The 15,111-nt window shown below is 43.8% G+C and overlaps 1 protein-coding gene across 1 annotated transcript in view; it reads left to right on the plus strand.

Annotated features, from left to right (window-relative positions):
* Positions 1 to 15,111, plus strand: part of LOC142243443 (ATP-dependent translocase ABCB1-like) — a 254,512-nt gene that overhangs the window by 35,202 nt on the left and 204,199 nt on the right. The window contains exons 7-9 of the mRNA XM_075315381.1: positions 9,656 to 9,826; positions 9,914 to 10,075; positions 14,825 to 15,076. Of these exons, the coding sequence (XP_075171496.1) occupies positions 9,656 to 9,826; positions 9,914 to 10,075; positions 14,825 to 15,076 (585 nt within the window). The remainder of the gene's footprint in view (positions 1 to 9,655; positions 9,827 to 9,913; positions 10,076 to 14,824; positions 15,077 to 15,111) is intronic.

The following is a 15,111-nucleotide window of genomic DNA, read 5'->3' on the forward strand; positions in this document are numbered from 1 at the left end:
GGGGAGTATTTATAGGGGAGATTAAAGTCATTAGTGTGATGCCACCTGAGGGCTGCGGTTAAGATGGTGGAACCACCGCTGCTGAGTTGGTTATCTCTAGGGCTGGTGGTAATGGCAGCTGTGGTGGCAGTCCCTCCGCAGGTAGGGCTGAGCCCGGAAGATGTATGATGGAGACTTTCGCCAAATAAGGGAGGACACACCGGGGGTTGCAGTTTAACAGTTCTTTACTCATGGTTGTGCCCTTGGATGGCTGGTTCAGGTTCCTGTATTTCCAGTGCCAGTTTAATGACTCTGTTGCTCTGTCCCTGGCACCCTCAGTGTGGTTGGATCCCCGTAGCTTGAAGCAGGTTTAGGGGCCCCGACTGTCTTTTGGCAGTCTCCTCGTCCGTACGGCTGGCTGTGTAGACCCTGTAGGGCCGGTCTGTGTTGCCGAACCCTGATCCGCTCTTTGCTGCTGATGCCCCCGGATTTGTGGGTCAGTGAGGTCCGTGATGGTCCCCTCATTGTGCAGGTATTTGCCAGATAATATGAAACTGACCCCTGACCTAGGGCCCTATACCCCGTCTATGCTCTGGTCCCAGTGGTACTTGGGTGTACCTGCCCTGGCGACCACTCTCCTGTGTCCCCGGGTCACCGTTACAAGACCCAGCTCTAGGCACGTCTCTACTGCTTGACTCTCTACTCTTGACTACTCTTTGTCCCTTTCCAGCAGGCTTAGTCCCCTGGACTGGCTCCGCCTTCTAGGTGGCCATCCCTTTGTGTGTCTAACTAGCCAATTACCCCTGGTGTGTAGTGGAAACTGGGAGTTTAGTGTGTGCTGATGTCACTGGCACTGGTGTTCCAGGTCCCTGGGGGTAGGCCCTGCATCCTGGTGAGGATAAAGTACCTGGTAGTGCCCTGAGTGGTTCAGGGGTGCTACACACTATCCCTTATCCATCAGTTCTCTCTACACTGTTTCTGGGGTAGAGTGAGCTGACCGACGCATTACTGGGTCTTTTATCGACCCAATGACACGATGCAGCAGGCCAATCATAGTAAAGCCAGTAGCCAAAAGGCTACAGCATTACCATGATTGGTAGGCAATTCCCGCATGTTTAGTGGCTGAAAAACAGCCGCAAAACATTCAGGGTGGAGACTCATGCATGGCACTAGAGCAGCAGGGATATTCAATCGAAAATATCGAGAGTGCACGAGCATCCCAATGCATCTGCAATCGAGCAGTGGAAAGCATGGTCACCCATCACTAGTATCCATTTTAAATGTACGCAGTTCAATAAGTGGCATTAATGATAAGACAGCTTTATTCTTTTAGTCAGTGCAATTAAAGCGATACCCGATTTACATAGTCTACTTTTATGGTATGCTACTATCACATGCTAAAAATACTTTTCTGTAATAAATAGCTTTATTTGTTGCCATACTCTGAGAGGTGTAACGTTTTTTATGGCAAACAGATCTGAACAAGGGCTTATTTTTTTGTATGACAATTTGGATAATCTCTTGGTACCATTTTGGGTTATATAACGTTTTTATTGATTTTTTTATTCAGATTTTTCAGACGTAAGTGAATAAAAACCAGCAATTCCGCGTTCATATGCAAATTTGGGTCTGAAATCTGGTGCAGACATTTCAGCACCAAATTTGCACCTACTGGAAGAAAATTGCACAGAAACGGCGTCAAAATGATTTTGTGCTATATTTTGCGAAGAGATGCAGGTTTGGTGCTGAATTTTTTACACCATATTTCAGCACCCAATATACACCTCCTGGCAAAAAAAAAAAAAAATCGCATCACTGCCGCATCATACTGTTGGGAGGGGCCAGAGCTTTTCATTAGGATTTGATCCTGGCTGTGTGTTGGACCTGCCTGTCTGCTCTGGTCTGCCACCAGTTCTGCTCTACAGTGTCTGTCCTGTTTTCTTGGACTTGTCCTGTCTGTTCCCTCATACCAACCTGTGTTCGTACCCGCCTGCACCTGTCGTTCTGTCTGCCTCAGCCATCCTGGCTGCCCCTGTGTCCAGTGTCCTGAGTCTGATGTCCTATGCCTGGTGCTCCATGCCTGTTGACCTGGACCCCGACGACCAGAGTTCTGTGCCTGATGATTTGGACCTTAATGACCAGAATTCCACCTGTGGTCCTGTCCCGACTGCACCAGTGCCCAATGTTCAGTGCTGGAAGTTCCGCTCCTGGTGACCTGAGCCTCATGACCCATGCCGGAAGTTCTTTACCTACTTTTTCCCAATCTAGACTTTGTTCTGCCCTGCTAGAACCTGTCCTGCTGTCTCAGTTGCCACAGTCTCGGTTACTGCCCTAGGAGTGGCACCTTGCATTCAGTCTGGTGGTGGGTGCTTAGCTAAGTGCCTCCTACTAAAGGGTAAGCCTGGGTTCCCCTGTGGTCCAGTGGTTCCACTCCCACTTTCCCAGTGGTGAGCGTTACAGTTATGCTTTGGAATGGCATAAATCTATTCTAGTTTCATTAGTGCACAAAAAAAATTCTAGTTTATGGCCATTCAGGACATTATGATGTTATTAACACAGTTTTAGGCTGAGGTTAGGGAAAGCTTATTTGCCATGTGGCTAGCTAATAATCCTCAGTAGTAATTGCAATATGCAGTAAAGCAATTTAGTGTATAAGTCTTTAAAGTACCAGATCTCACTCCTTACAGATCTTCTGCTGATCTAGTGATGAGGGAGCGCTAAAATTCTCATGCACTTGGTACTTGATTCGAGCAGTCTAGACAAAAAGACCATAACAAGAGGGCTGAGGAGGCAGGAAAATCACTGAAATAGATGGAAACAAGGATCAAATGAAATGGCAACAGCATGGGGAAGGTGCCTGGAAGCATCTTTGACTCCCAGGTCGCTGCTTGGAACAATGTTTTCAGAGTAGTAAGATATGTGCACATGTTGAGCAATGAGATATAGAAATTTCTGCACCATTTTTGCCTCTCTTGGCAGGGAAAATGCAAAGCCAAAAAAACGTTTTGCCACATTTTCAATGTGTTTTTGAAGTGTTTTTTACTTGACGTTTTCGAATGTTTTTTGGACACCAATGAGGGCTATAAAGATCAATTAAATATAGAGATATACAGTCATGGCCAAAAGTTTTGAGAATGCTAAAATATTAATTTTTACAAAGTCTACTGCTTAAGTTTTTCTAATGGCAATTTGCATATACTCCAGAATGTCATAAAGAGTGATCAGCTTAACAGCAATTACTTGCAAAGTCAATATTGGCTAAGAAAATGAACTTCAACCCCCAAAACACATTTCAACATCATTGCATTCCTGCCTTAAAAGGAGCAGCTAACATTGTTTTAGTGATTGTTCCATTAACACAGGTGTGGGTGTTGATGAGGACAGGGCTGGCGAACAATCAGTCATGATTAAGTAAGAAGGACACCACTGGACACTTTAAAAGGAGGCTGGTGCTTGGTATCATTGTTTCTCTTCAGTTAACCATGGTTATCTCTAAAGGAACACGTGCAGCTATCATTGCTCTGCACAAAAATGGCCTAACAGGGAAGAGTATCGCAGCTACAAAGATTGCACCTCAGTCAATAATCTATTGCATCATCAAGAACTTCAAGGAGAGAGCTTCCGTTGTTGCCAAAAAGGCCCCAGGGTGCCCAAGAAGGACCAGCAAACGCCAGGACCGTATCTTAAAACTGTTTCAGCTGCGGGATCGGACTACCAGCAGTGGCGAGCTAGCTCAGCAATGGCAGCAGGCTGGTGTGAGTACTTCTGCACGCACTGTGAGGCGGAGACTCTTTGAGCAAGGACTGGTTTCAAGGAGGGCAGTAAAGAAGCCACTTCTCTACAGAAAAAACATCAGGGACCGACTGATATTCTGCAAAAGGTACAGGGAGTGGACTGCTGAGGACTGGGGTACAGTCATTTTCTCAGATGAATCCCCTTTTCGATTGTTTGGGACATCTGGAAAACAGCTTATTAGGAGAAGAAGTGAGCGCTACCATCAGTCTTGTCTCATGCCAACTGTTAAGCATCCTGAAATGATTCATGTGTGGGATTGCTTCTCAGCCAAGGGAATCGGCTCACTCACAGTCTTGCCTAAAAACACAGCCAAGAATAAAGAATGGTACCAGAATGTCCTCCAAGAGCAACTTCTCCCAACTGTCCAAGAGCAGTTTGGCGCCCAACAATGCCTTTTCCAGCATGATGGAGCACCTTGCCATAAAGCAAAGGTGATCACTAAATGGCTCATGGTACAAAACATAGAGATTTTGGGTCCATGGCCTGGAAACTCCCCAGATCTTAATCCCATTGAGAATTTGTGGGCAATCATCAAGAGACGGGTGGACAAACAAAAACCAACAAATTCTGGCAAAAATGCAAGCATTGCTTATGCAAGAATGGACAGCTATCAGTCAGGATTTGATCCAGAAGTTGATTGAGAGCATGCCAGGGAGAATTGCAGAGGTCCTGAAGAAGAAGGGTCAACACTGCAAATATTGACTTGCTGCATTAACTCATTCTAAAGCTGGGGTCACACATAACGACGACGACAACGCCGTCGCTGCAACGTCACCATATTCTGTGACGTAGCAGCGACCATCGATGATCGTTAGTAAGCTGTCAAACATGTTAGAAAAAGCAGCAACGGAGCAGCGATCATAGCGACGTCGACGGTCGTTGTGTGGTTTCAGACGTAGCGTAGCGTCGCTGCTGCGGTGTCAAACACAAGGATTATCAGCTTATCAGCATGGCGCAGCGGGATAGCAGCGATCAAAAAATGACTTCGAGCATTCAGGAGCGAGCAACGATTTCGCAGAAGGGGTCTGATCGTTGTTATGTGTCACACACAGCGACGTCGCTGTTGACGTCGCTGCAACGTCACAGAATATGGTGACGTTGCAGCGACGTCGTTGTCGTCGTCGTTATGTGTGACACCAGCTTAACTGTCAATATAACCTTTTGGTACTCATAATATGATTGCAATTATATTTCTGTATGTGATGTAAACATCAGACAAACACAATTAAAAACCAGAGGGCAACAGATCATGTGAAAATATCATTTTGGTGTAATTCTCAAAACTTTTGGCCATGACTGTATATTAGATAAATAGATACAGACAGATATATAGACCAACAGACATATAGACATATAATTGCATAACCCAACAAGGTATAACAAAATTGTACCCTGTGAAGCTTAACACTCAGGGAAGTGTATGTTACTGTTCGGGTTCAGCTGCCCAGATAAAGGGCTAAGGGGGCTGCAAAAGGAAGCAAAATGGGGATTAAAACAGGAGAATTCTACTTAGTAAGTCTCCCCGGAGCTGTTACACTACTTCTGAGTCCACTGCTTAATGTTTATAAATATTCACTGATTCCACCAACCACCCTCTGTGACAGTGTCTGTGATTGGTTGCCCTCCTGCTTCCCCCACCCGCTCCCTGTGCTGGCACCTGTAATTGATTGCCCTCACACTAGCTGTCTGGATCCACGAAGTGCAGTGTAAAACTGAATAAATAATTGGAAAAAAAGTCATAGGGTCCCCCGTATTTTGATACACAGCGCAGATAAAGCAGACAGTTGGAGGCTGCAGCCCCCGGTGTGTGCTTTATACTGGCTGTGTATCAAAATATGAGGGACCCCATGCTTTTTTTTTTATAAAAAAAATTTAAATAAATAGTTGAAAAAAAATGTTGTGGGGTCCCTCCAATTTTTAATACCCAGCCAAGATAAAGCAAACAGCTTTGGGCTGGTATTCTCAGGCTGAAGAGGCCTATAGTTAATGGGCCCTTCCCAGCCTTAAAATAATTGGTGCATCCATTAGATGCTCCAAATGCTTTACCCAACTCATCACGATTGCCCTGCAGTGGCAATTGGGGTAAATTAAAGGGTTAATGGCAGCTGTAATTTATCAAAAAGTTACAGCTGCCACAAAGCCCTGGATTAGTAATGGGGAGGGGGTTCCCCTATTACTAATCGTGTCAGTAAAAATAAATAAATTCAAAACAGAGAAAAAGCCTTTATAAAATAAAAATAACACTCTCTTTCTCTACTTTTTTAACCCCCAAAAAACCACTGCAGGTCCGACATAATCCACATGAGATCCCACGAGGATCCTGGCTCTGCTACATCCTGAGGTTGTAGTGTGTGGTCACATTAAAAAATGTGACCGATCACTGCGGCTTCAGGGACACACTAACAATGACGCAGCTGGGAGCAGTTACATCAGTGAGTTTTTCTGAGATCACAGCTAGAGGTTTCCATAGTACCCTAATTGTGAACTCAGATGAACTGACCTCAGTTGAACTCAGTGACCTCATTTCAGGTAAACTCAATGAACTCAGCTCAGGTGAGTTCACTGCATATCCTGGCAAAATTATGAACCAAAACCACAATGTTGTTTGGACTCGTTTTTGATGCGTTTTCTGCCAGGAGATGCAGTGAACTGAGTAAACTCATCTCATTGCGTTTTTTTGCCAGTCACTGAGTTCAATGAGTTCATCTGAGATGAGTTCACTCCATCTCCTACAAGAAAAACGCACAAAAAATTTGTCAAAACCGCATTGCGTTTTTTGTGCATTTTTTTGCCAGTAGATGCAGTGAAATTAGTTCATTGAGTTCACCTGATGTGAGGCCATTGAGTTCATTGAGTTGACAACCGATGTACTGTGGGAACCTTCAGCTGTGACCTTGGGTGAACTCACTGATGTCACTGCTCTCAGAGCTGCTGTTCTATCACTGTGTCCCTAAAGCCACAGTGAATGGTCACGTTTTCTAATGTGACTTGGGACTGTGACATCAGGATGTAGCCGAACCGCGATCATTAAATAAAGGTTTTTTTTCTCTGTTTTGTGTTTATTTCTTTTTACTTACACAATTAGTAATGGTGGGGTCTGATAGACTCCCTCCTCATTATTAACCTCAGGCTTTATGGTAGCTGTCATTTTTTGAAAATTCACATCTGTCATTAACCTCTCCAGGTCAATTGGGATGAGCAGGGTAAGCACATCTAATGGATGCTCCAATTCTAGGGTGGCTGCGGGCTGCTATTTTTAGGCTGCAAAAGGCCCAATACCTGCCTCCAGCTGTCTGTTTTGTCTTTGCTTGGTATCAAAATGGGTGGTGACCCCATGACATTTTTTAAATTACAGTCATATGAAAAAGTTTGGGCACCTCTATTAATGTTAACCTTTTTTCTTTATAACAATTTGGGTTTTTGCAACAGCTATTTCAGTTTCATATATCTAATAACTGATGAACTGAGTAATATTTCTGGATTGAAATGAGGTTTATTGTACTTACAGAAAATGTGCAATCCGCATTTAAACAAAATTTGACTGGTGCAAAAGTATGGGCACCTCAACATAAAAGTGACATTAATATTTTGTAGATCCTCCTTTTGCAAAAATAACAGCCTCTAGTCGCTTCCTGTAGCTTTTAATGAGTTCCTGGATCCCGGATGAAGGTATATTTGACCATTCCTGTTTACAAAACAATTCCAGTTCAGTTAAGTTTGATGGTCGCTGAGCATCCCACAGATTTTCAATGATATTCAGGTCTGGGGACTGGGATGGCCATTCCAGAACATTGTATTTGTTCCTCTGCATGAATGCCTGAGTAGATTTGGAGCAGTGTTTTGGATCATTGTTTTACTGAAATATCCATCCCCTGTGTAACTTCAACTTCATCACTGATTCTTGCACATTATTGTCAAGAATCTGCTGATACTGAGTTGAATCCATGCGACCCTCAACTTTAACAAGATTCCCGATGCCTGCATTGGCCACACAGCCCCATAGCATGATGGAACCTCCACCAAATTTTACTGTGGGTAGCAAGTACTTTTTTTGGAATGCCGTGTTTTTTTGCCTCCATGCATAACGCCTTTTTGTATGACCAAACAACTCAATCTTTGTTTCATCAGTCCACAGGACCTTCTTCCAAAATGTAACTGGCTTGTCCAAATGTGCTTTTGCATACCTCAGGTGACTCTGTTTGTGGCGTGCTTGCAGAAACGGCTTCTTTCGCATCACTCTCCCATACAGCTTCTCCTTGTGCAATGTGTGCTGTATTGTTGACCGATGCACATTGACACCATCTGCAGCAAGATGAAGCTGCAGGTCTTTGGAGGTGGTCTGTGGATTGTCCTTGACTGTTCTCACCATTCTTCTTCTCTGCCTTTCTGATATTTTTCTTGGCCTGCCACTTCTGGGCTTAACAAGAACTGTACCTGTGTTCTTCCATTTCCTTACTATGTTCCTCACAGTGGAAACTGACAGTTTAAATCTCTGAGACAACTTTTTGTATCCTTCCCCTGAACAACTATGTTGAATAATCTTTGTTTTCAGATCATTTGTGAGTTGTTTTGAGGAGCCCATGATGCCACTCTTAATAGGAGATTCAAATAGTAGATCAACTTGCAAGTGTCCACCTTAAATACCTTTTCTCATGATTGGATACACCTGCCTATGAAGTTCAAAGCTCAATGAGGTTACAAAACCAATTTAGTGCTTTAGTAAGTCAGCAAATAGTAGTTAGGAGTGTTCAAATCAAGAAATTGATAAGGGTGACCATACTTTTGCACCGGATCATTTTTTTTAAATGCGGATTGCACATTTTCTGTAAGTACAATAAACCTCATTTCAATCCAGAAATATTACTCAGTCCATCAGTTATTAGATATATGAAACTGAAATAGCTGTTTCAAAAATCTAAATTGTTATAAAGAAAAAAGGTTAACATTAATAGGGGTGCCCAAACTTTTTCATATGACTGTATTTATTGAAATAATTAAAAAAAACAAAAAAAACATGGGGTCCCTCGTATTTAGATACACATCCAAGATAATGCACACATTTGGTGGCTGCAACCTCCAGCTGTCTGCTTTATCTGCGCTGGGTATCAAAATACGGGGGACCCTATGCCATTTTCTCCAATTATTTACCTATTTTTACATTTCACTTTGGGGACCCAGACAGCTAGTGTGAGGGCAACCAATCACAGACACTGGCACAGAGGGTGGGGGAAGCAATGAATAGTCATATGATTTAATCATCTGACCTGGAAGCAGTGCGACAGCCGCATGGGAGACTTGGTAAGTATAAATGGTCTGCTTTGCAGCCCTTTAGGCCTTACTTACATTATTTTATCACTAAAGTTTGGGTTCCCATAGACTTATATGGGGTTCGGTCTCAAATTTGGGTTCAAGTCTGGTCCTGAACGGACTTTTTACACGTCCGGCTGGACTCGGTGAACCTGGGCATCTGCAGGTTTGCCAATATCTAGTACTTTCCATTGAAATCCAACTATTTGACAAGGACCATCAGCTTTTTGGCACCTCTTCCTCTCTCTTTTATTAGTAATTATGATGCTTTTAATTTTAGCATTACCAAAACTTCTTCAGAGGACATTGCTCATTTACATGATGGCAAAGTGTGCCAGATTCACAACACCTACTAAACAGCTTGACCACATCATGTAGCTTCAGCCACATCCTTCTGTTTTCTGCCCTTATTGAATATTCTCCAACTAATGGACGATGGTGACGAATCCATGTGCAGTACTTTGATCCCACCTGCATCTATAGCACAATCACTGCATGTTAAAAATGGTAACAAAATGGCTTAACGTCTAGAGAGATAATGTACATTTTTTATTGTATTCTTTTTTTTGTTCAGAAATTCAACACAATGGTGGGTGAGAGGGGAGCACAACTGAGCGGTGGTCAGAAACAGAGAATAGCAATTGCACGAGCTCTAGTGCGGAACCCCAAAATACTTCTCCTAGATGAAGCAACATCAGCATTGGACAGACAGAGTGAAGCTTTAGTGCAAGCTGCTTTGGATAAGGTGACACATTTTAAACCCTTTGTATTGAATAATAGTGTACATTATTCAGTATTTTTTAATTTTGATCTTTTATGTTGATGCTTTGAGGCTAGAGCTGGTCGGACCACCATTATGATAGCACATCGATTGTCTACTATCAGGACAGCTGATATCATTGCTGGCATTCATGGTGGTCTCGTGGTGGAACAAGGAACACACAATGAACTCATGAAAAAGAATGGGGTCTACCACTCTCTTGTGATGCTACAGGTAATGACTCTACAAAAACTGTATATAAAACAACCAAATTCTAATACACAAACCTATCTAATGTCAGTAAAGGAACTGCAACAATCATTTTGAATTAAAAGAAATCAGACATGACGTTAATGCTATAATTTTGTAATTAAATTATGCTACAGTCCTTCTTCTCTATTTCCGTCATTAGATGTGGCAGGGAGGTTATATGATGGCTGTACTTTACTTCTTGGACCTGTGGTTCTGCCCACCCTGGAACCTTGGGGATTATGTCTTAGCAAGTTAGTATTGCTGGGTGGGTCTGCTGCCTAGTTAAAAACTCCTGTGACAGCCAGTTATAGTGAACACTAGCCTGGTTATTTGCAGCTTGTTTTGTCCTTGTTCATCTTGTGCTTCTCCTGTTCTAATCTTGCCCCATTTCCTAACTATTCTTCTCTCTTTAAATTCTGTAACATGTATGCTCTCCTGGTTCTGACCCAGTGACTACTCTTAGCACTGAGCCCAGGGCCCCTGTATAAGTCCACATGTATATGAATTATCAGGTTCTCTATTCCCTCTAAATCACCAGAATGTGTCTATTCCTTTATAGATACCGTGCCCAACGAACCATTTATGGTGTTTGACATACTATGATCTTGAAAAAGTATCTTTTCAGTCCGTTTTTCATATGCAAATTTGTTTCCCCTAGCTATTTGTCCCAGTATGTTATCATGCCCCTGTGGGCGTGATAACATGATTTTCAAAAGCGAGTGTCATAGCAGCTCTCTGCAAATCTTGCATATGCACGCAATGTTTTTTCCCACAGGTCATTTCACCCCTGAAGCCGGGTGTAGCGCCTGGCATCCCTGCTCTCCTCCTACTGCAGGGACGTAAACTATTCACTCCCCCATGTGCATGCTCTCTTCATCTTCCTCCCGGGGCCTGTACACGTGGCACAGGTCCTCTGGGAGTGTTACAAGCACTTTTCTTAAAAGTCCAGCGCGTCACTTTCAGGGTACATAAGATCATTTCTCACGAGGTGAGGTGCCTGATCAATGTGTTTAGTTAGTTAATGTTTGGCCTAACCAGCTAGTTTTCAGGTCCTATTGCCTGCTGTGCTTTTGTTCCAGTGTACTACGCCCTGACCCAGCTGTGCCTTCAGCCTTGCTACCCCAGTGGCCTTGCTACACCAGAGACTGTGCCTGTACCTCCTGGCCGTGCTTCGAGCCTCAGCTACGCCGGTGACTTTACTATGTCAGAGACTGTGCCTGTACCTCCTTGCCGTGCCTCGAGCCTCAGTAACCCCAGTAGTCCTTGCTACGCCTGAGACTGTGACTGTCCATCCTGGCTGTGCCCCCTGCTTCAGCTACCCAGTGGTTCTTACTATACAAGAGACTGCTTGTCCATCTCGGCCATGCCACTAGCCTCAGCCTGTCTGCTCATGTGTCCGCCTTTGCCCTAGAGGTCAGCTGCCTCAGTCCCAGCTCCTGCCTTGGGAGAAGTACTTGGTGACCACCTCACAGTGAGTGCTTAGTCAAGCCCCTCCCACAAAAAGGGTAGGCCCGGGGCCCCCTGTGGTCCAGTGGGTTCACCTTTGCTCTATGCAGTACCACCTCCGGTGGTGTGCGTGACAGTTTGATCAGGCCATGGACTCCGCTGACTCCGGGTATCCACCTCTGGCAGAAATATATCAATAGATGTCGCAGATGCGGGAACAACAAAGTCAATTTTTGGCCCATCTACGGTTTGTGAATGTCCGCCTGAACGTCCCAGCCCCTGCTCCACTTGTATTTGTACCTCATCTGGCAGTCCCACTTTACTTTGACGGTGATCCCAAACAATGTCGGAGTTTCATCAGCCAGTGCACCCTACAGTTTGAACTGCTAGCTCACCAGTTTTCATCAGATCAGTCCAACGTGGCGTTCTTGCTATTGCACCATGGTGGGGAAGCTCTTGCATGGGTCAATCCACTATGGGAAATAAATTATTCTATTTCTGCTGATACCTAAAATTCCTGCAGGCCTTCCAAAAAAATCTTTGATGAGCCGGGCCATGTTGTGTCTGCTGAGTCCAGTCGGTGGGAATATGCGATTCAATTCTGTACCCTGTCTTCTGAACTTGGATGTAATAATCAGGCTCTGGTGTCCGCCTTTTGGATAAGGTTAATCCGAATGAATCAAGGATGAACAGGCCGGTCGTGACATTCCCATCTCTTTGGATGATCTTATCTCCTTAGCCACACAGGTTGAAGGTCGATCACAGGTTTCAGGAACGATCCAAGGAAGTCGCCATTTGACTCTGGCCTTCCAAAAATTGTTAGCCCCTCGAGCTTCAGCTTCCTCTCTGATTCCCAAGCCCATGCAAGTATATGACATCAAGAGGGGGGAGCAGTGATGAGACCATCCTTGAGCCCTGGGGTTGTGCTTTTACAGTGGAGGAGCTGAACGCTTCATACAGGTCTGTCCCCTAAGACCTAAACCCCATTACCTCAGCTTAATAGGAGGGGTCTCCTTCAGTTAAAGCAGTTCCTCTTTGTTATTGGCCTTGTCTGTGTCCATTTCATATAGAGGAGTACAGTTCTCTGAGATGGCTCATCTTGACTCTGGTTCTGTGGCAAGTTTCGTTCAACATTACTTAGAGCAAATAAGGGCTGCAGTTGTACATCGCCCAGGCCAAAAACTAGTATTCTAGCAGGATGCAGCTAAGACTCCACTAAGTAGAGGCATCAAAGGTGCAGGAGGAGAAAATCACACACACACTATCAAAAAAAAAAATGGAGGGGCGATTGCTGGATGATAAAACTGCACACTGATGTCTTGCATTGCATTGTTCACACATGCACAGTCACTTCACGCATGCAGATGCACCTGTTCACACATGCAGATGCACCTGTGATAACTCCACTTAGTGGGGGCTTAGCTTCATCCTGCTAGAGTACTAGTTTTTGGCCTGGGCAATGTTTAACTGCAGCCCTTGTTTGCTGTAAGTAATGCTTAAATTTTGGAGAATATTTATTCCTCTTTTTGTTGCTATTTTTATATTTAGTGTAGGGACCTAGAAGCATGAGGTTTCCGTGACGAGGGTTGTAGGCTTCCGTATTCTGGCCATAATACCAACTAAAAGCTCATATTTTTTGTACAGGATGCAGCCAGGCCCCTTTCTGTTAAGGCCCCGTCAGACACAGAGATAAATCTTTGGCAGATCTGTAGTTGCAGTGAAATCATGGACATATTGTTCCATTTGTCCACAGCCACAAACCTGGCACTGATTGTCCACAATTTCACTGCAACCACAGATCTGCCACAGATTTATCTCTGTGTGTGACAGGGCCTTTAGGCCTTGCATATTAGAGTTCCTGTCCCTGTATGGTGCACAGATGGAGTACGGCTTGGCAGCCCACCTGATCTAATAGCATGGGCGTCACCTAATAGGCTGCAGGCTTGTGACTGTGCATGTGTAAACAGCGCTCTATGCAAGCCATCAGTGTGCAGTTTTATCATCCAGCAATCACCCCCTTTATTTTTTTGGAAGTGTGTATGTGATTTGCTCCCCCTGCACTTGTGATGCCTCCACTTAGTGGGGCTTAGCTGCATCCTGCTAGAGTGCTAGTTTTTGGCCGGAGCAATGTACAACTGCAGCCCTTATTTGCTGTAAGTAATGCTTAATTTTTGGAAGATATTTATTCCTCTTTCTGTTGCTATTTTTATATCAAGTTTCGTTCAACAAGCTGTGGTGGAGCCTTTCCAGATTCCCATCTCACACCTTCGGAACCCATTGTTGGTGTAGTGTGTGGAGTGATTGCTCCTGTCTGAACCCATATGTTTCATCTCTGAGCCTGTGGAACTGCGTGTGGGAGACGCACATTTGGGGAAGATCTCCTTCCTTGTTCTTCCCAATTTTTCTTTTAGGTCTGCCTTGGCTCCATGCTCATGAGCCATTCTGGACTGGAAATATGGTGAGGTACTCCATTGGGGCAGAGGTTTCATGAGAAGTGTATGCTCCCTGGCTTCAGAGGCACACATCTCCAGAAGCAAGGTAAAGCCTGAAGTAAATGGAAGAGCCAACGTTCAAGCTTCTTTTTTGCTTCCGGACATGCGCAGTACGCCTCTAAAGCAAAAAAACATACACTGAGCTTCAGAACTGCAATGACTCACAAGGGCTTGATAACATATGGTATGATAACCCATAAGGGTGTGATAACATGCTGAATGGGACGACTAGTCTGGGAAAACAAATATCCCATCGACTAGTCAAAAAGGTTAACATATATAAAAAATGGACTGTAAAAATACTTTTTTTAAAAGATCTGTTAATATGTCAAACATTTTACAGGGTTTGTTATGCAGAGTATTTATAAAGGAATATATAAATGCTGGTGGTTATCAGGTCATGGGGGACCTGTAAGGTTACCTTTAATGGTGAAGGCTAGGGCTGCTTTGGGACCTGACAATCGGAGTAGTCGGCACAAAGAATGTCACCAGTAGCCCCTTTTTAGAACTGACAGACAACCACTAACAAGTGTCGTGACACAAATAAAAACAATCTGTAACACAAATATGGGCTACTGTGAAAGCAAAAAACATATTCCCTACTGACTATTGTTATGTTGGCCCCGTTGCTTACAAGCTTTAGCGGCTGCATGTTGGCGGAACTTTTTATGATATGAATTGCTGTCAATGCTGATGGAATTGTGCAGCAGATTTTTTTTAAAAACTTTTATTTTATGAAAAATGATTATTAGAACCTTTATCCAATAATAGTTGTATTGGCACATTTTTTTAGAACCAAGGCAAAGACATCGATGCAGAAGATCATGATATGGACAATTCTTCTGATACTGAAATTTCTGGAGCAGCATTTGACATTAGTGAGATCGAAGATGAAGATGACTTTGAGCCAACTTTACAAGATATTGAGCACATGCTGGCACCCATAAAAAGTGGAAGCTTCCAAAAGGATACAATTAAAAAGAAAAGTAAAGTGGAGCTTTCAGAAAAAAAAGAAAGTATGAAACCTTCTGGAGTTGCAGATGAGGTATGATGTGACAAGGGTACAATTATTAAACAAGA

Source organism: Anomaloglossus baeobatrachus, chromosome 6 (assembly GCF_048569485.1).
Source record: "Anomaloglossus baeobatrachus isolate aAnoBae1 chromosome 6, aAnoBae1.hap1, whole genome shotgun sequence".
Taxonomy (NCBI): Eukaryota; Metazoa; Chordata; class Amphibia; order Anura; family Aromobatidae; genus Anomaloglossus; species Anomaloglossus baeobatrachus.